We start from the raw sequence: 4,267 nt of genomic DNA on the forward strand, positions 1-4,267 counted from the left end.
GTACAAATAAGATAAAAAGGCTTTCATATGATTTAAATTAGAGAGAGAAAAATTAGGGGACCACGAAATTGCAAAAAGAGAAAAACATTTAGAGACCCAAATTGCTCCAAAAATAGTGAATGACCAACATAATAAGTACCATTACAAATTCTTAAATGGCTAAATTTTTAGACATGAGCTGTTTATCACTATGACCATTCCTCAAATGAAACTATGAGTATGAGCTCACTTCACTTATCAGAAAATTAAAAAGAAAAAAAAAAACTGATAAATTGTTTACTACCACACCAACCAATCTTCACTGTCATATTAACAAATAATTTCTTACAAGAGATTTCAATCTCATACATTTATGAACCCACAAAAAAAATCATGAGTGGAAAATAAAAGAATACAACTGCTCAATGGCCCAGGAAAAATAAAACAAGGGATAGATACAACTGCTTTTTATACACTTGTGAAGCAGCTAGCTAACCCTATGTAATTCACAAATATAATATAGGTAATAATAATAATTTATGACAATAATTTTTTATTTTTTTATTTATTTAGTTGATTTGAATAATTGACTTCCAAGAGTTACTGTTGGTGTTCCTTCACCCATCATTGTTGTTAAGTTCATCTCTTTTTCGAGGATTCGGTCGAGTTCCATTTCGACGTAGCTCATGGAAGGTCTTCTTTCACTTGAAGGATCCAAACATTTTATTAACAGTAGAATGTAGCTTTCCATTCCTTCAGCTGTAAATCTACTTTCCATTCTTTGATCAATGATCGCAGACATCGTGCTACTGTCTTGATTACTTAGCACCTAAGTTATAGAAAGGAAACAAGTATGTATCAATCACACCGAAGCTATGAAGCACAGACGCAGACACTTGACATGTCAATACTGGGAAGAGTTTAAGAAAATTAATTTATTGAATGTAATCACATGTATCACGTGTCATAAGTGTCAGACATATGACACGCCTCTGATAAAAAAATGTTAGTGCTATAGAGCGGATTTATGTCTAGTACTGCACGTTACGGTGTGTGTTGAGAATTTGCATTGTATAGTAAAATGGTTTGAATAGTAGTTCTAAGTTCTAACAGTGAAGTTTAAGTATAATCATATACCGATTCGACCAGATTTTGACTTGTGTTTATAGAGGGTGATTCTGTTGCTTCCTTCCCACTCAACAATTCCAACAAAAATACACCAAAGCTATACACATCGCTCTTCTCAGAAAATTGTCGGAACTCTCTCACCCTGCAAGGGACGGTGGTGTATGTAAATAAATAAAAATGCACGTATAACCGAATCATAGATGATTTTTAGAGAAATTACTCAGGTGCAAGAAATATTTCATCTGACGCCACTTGAGAAGACGAGCCTACAATTTCAACTCTCCCTAGAAAATTACGAAGCCCTGCATCCGCGACCTTAGAAATGAAGTTTTCATCGACAAGAACATTAGATGTTTTGAAATTCTTATGCACCAAACGCGGACTCAAAGAATGAAGATGAGCCAAACCTGCATTGTGTATGAATTATGAATGAGCTTTTGAAAATCAAAACCGAGTTCCTCATAGCTTTATGCATAGACACGGTTTACCAAATGATTGAAAGTCTTAGGATAATGGATCCATTATCTAAAAGAAAGAAAACTGATACCAGGAAAGCCACAAATGCTCACTGATTTTGCTAAGGATCACCTTTAGCTGCACCTTGAGCTATTGAGAGTCTATGCTTGAATTCTAGCCTCTCTCGTGGTTGTTGACTAGCGCCTTCAAGGAAAAATCAAATCCACAATGATCAGAAAGAGTACAACAAAACTTTGTACAAACATGTGATTGAAAATTGTCGAAAATGGAACATGTTACAGATGAAAATGCGGAAATTTACCATACAAGTGACTGGAGACGCTTCCATTAGGCACGTATTCGTATATAAGAAACTGTAGATTGTTTTCTTGGCAATATCCAATAAGAGTAACTAGATTCCGATGTTGAATAGATGAAAGATAGCGTACCTAAATAAAGCTCAGTCATAATCAATCATCAAACTGGTTTAACAGTTTCATCATAATGAAGCCTGTCATTCAGAAAAGAAACTGAGTATTACCTCATCAACGAATTCCTGACTAGTGACACCGCGGCGCTTCTTGATAGCTACAAGCATCCCATCTTGAAGTAAGCCTTTGTAAACCTCACCGAATTTCCCTTCTCCAATCAAATTTTTGTCAGTGAAATTCTTTGTCGCGTGAGAGAGTTCATCCATCGCAAAACGCCTAGTATCTCGCATTTGCAACTCAATTCCACCATGTCTTCCCACTGCATGTTAATGGAATTCATTGGCATCATTTTAAGGAAGCAAACACATATTGGTTATCACATAATACACTAATTTAGATGTTTGTTACCCTGTGAAGGATCAGAGGATCCTGTCTCTGAAGTTCTAGAAACGCTCGTTTGACGAAACAAACAAAACCATAAAAGTATTATAGATATCCCTACCAATGCCGCGGCTCCTGCAGCTCCTCCTATTATTGCTGCAAGAGAACTTGACATCTAGTATGGAAAATCACTTCACTTTTGTTCTACAAATTTACACCAACTATTCTTATACATGAAACCTGAATCCAGAAAACAATAAACAAATGATCACAATCTATGAAATATGAATCAAATATGCTGTTAAACTAAACAAGACAGATTGCGGCTACAATATTGCTGATGTGGTAGTCTCCGCAAATGCATCGGACCACAATTGCAGTGCCATTTGAAATCATGCGTCCTTCTACATTAGAAACTGCATTAGACAACTTCACATAGGTTTCTTTAAGTATTTTCGTCGAAAACTCAGTTTTTATAACCCAAAACTCAATTTACTTTTGAAAAATCTTAACATTAAATATTTCTTAAAGGTATATTCAAACTCTTCTCAATCAAATTTCACACTGCAACGGCCGCAATGCACATCGCAACAACTGCAATAACTGCAATCGCAATACCCACAACCGCATCCGCAATTTAAAACCATGAATTTGCAAAAGACATGACTTAGTGCATGTTTGAATTGACATTGAGCCGCCGCGAATTTGGCAAAAACTACACTTTGAAGCTTCTACAAAATCCCGCAATTTAACAAACACACCACCAATCCAATCATACACTTAAGAGAAAGCATGCAATTACTTAAGAATGCAGATATAAAAAAAACTAAATAAAAAATGAATACAATGTAATGCAGCACAAAAAGAAGAGTACATTAAGAAAAAAAGTGTTCCAGCAAAAACTTGAACAAGTTCTTGAATTCCTAGGAATCAATTGCATGTGTGTTTTGTAAATGTCATGCAAGATGATAAAATTGGATCTATTAGGCTAACAACATTGCAGAAAAATTAAGGAACGAGAAGAAATAGAATAGAGTGATTACTTTTTGTGAAATGAAAACAATGAAGCAGGATCTGAGAAAGCCTGTGATACATTTACCAACAACACTTTGCAGAAACCTTCCAATGGTGATCACAAAAATCTCCCCCTTCTTCCCACAAATGAACCAAGAAACTCACTGGACCTCAACAACAGAATCTAAACCAGAAGCAATTGTATGTAGCTGAAATGAGAAATTGTTAAGAGAGTTTGTGTTTGATGGTTGGATAGTTAGTGGAAAGAGACAATGCCGACAGAAAGTGACCTTGCGCCGACAGACACAAGACACTATCAGCAGGTTTATTACTACCAAACAACTCAATTATGAAATCATCACCATTAATATTTATCTATATATGTACATGAAAAAACAAACCCTTCAAAACAATTCACCCTTTTTTATTCTTTTCATTCATCAATTCAACTCAACAAGATACTACACAGCTAAAAACATTGTTGGAGAGAGAAAGTGTTTGTGTGTGAGAGAGAAAACAAAGAGAAGAGGTGGAAATATTAATATTAATAATTTTGTGGGCTGTAAAGTACTAGCATAATTGTTGTCTCGTACCGCCAACTTGAATTGAGGTTTATTTTGTGTGTGTCGTGTACAGAACATCCAAGCTGTAACAGATTCATACTGTTACAAAAAAACACAGTGCCGAAGTAGATTCTTAAATATTTGTATATATAGGTAAATTGTCACACATAAATAATAAAGTTGAAGTAAATGTGTTTCGGTTAATTAGCTCAGTTGATTACAGCGTTCTGCAAAAACAAAATATTTATAAATAGAGATAGGTTTACTTATGAAACATTTCACAAGTGAATAAGTGAGATGTTTTGTTATCTACGT

General features: G+C 34.8%; 1 protein-coding gene across 2 annotated transcripts; it reads right to left on the reverse strand.

Moving 5' to 3' along the window:
- Positions 1-255: 255 nt before the first annotated feature.
- On the reverse strand, positions 256-4,056 carry LOC131609852 (probable receptor-like protein kinase At1g30570). 2 transcript variants are annotated; one of them, XM_058881665.1, is made up of 8 exons: positions 3,419-4,056; positions 2,403-2,615; positions 2,105-2,313; positions 1,886-2,012; positions 1,696-1,767; positions 1,328-1,514; positions 1,117-1,249; positions 256-808 (listed from the first exon to the last, which is right to left on the reverse strand). In XM_058881665.1, the coding sequence occupies exons 2-8, from the start codon at positions 2,548-2,550 to the stop codon at positions 545-547; spliced, it is 1,140 nt and encodes a 379-aa protein (XP_058737648.1). In that variant the 5' UTR covers positions 2,551-2,615; positions 3,419-4,056; the 3' UTR covers positions 256-544. The 2 variants fall into 2 exon arrangements, with proteins under 2 accessions (XP_058737648.1, XP_058737649.1); XM_058881666.1 differs by lacking the exon at positions 3,419-4,056 and having other exon boundaries at positions 2,497-2,612.
- Between the last annotated feature and the right edge of the window lie 211 nt (positions 4,057-4,267).

This window comes from Vicia villosa, linkage group LG6 (assembly GCF_029867415.1).
Source record: "Vicia villosa cultivar HV-30 ecotype Madison, WI linkage group LG6, Vvil1.0, whole genome shotgun sequence".
In the NCBI taxonomy this organism is placed as follows: domain Eukaryota; kingdom Viridiplantae; phylum Streptophyta; class Magnoliopsida; order Fabales; family Fabaceae; genus Vicia; species Vicia villosa.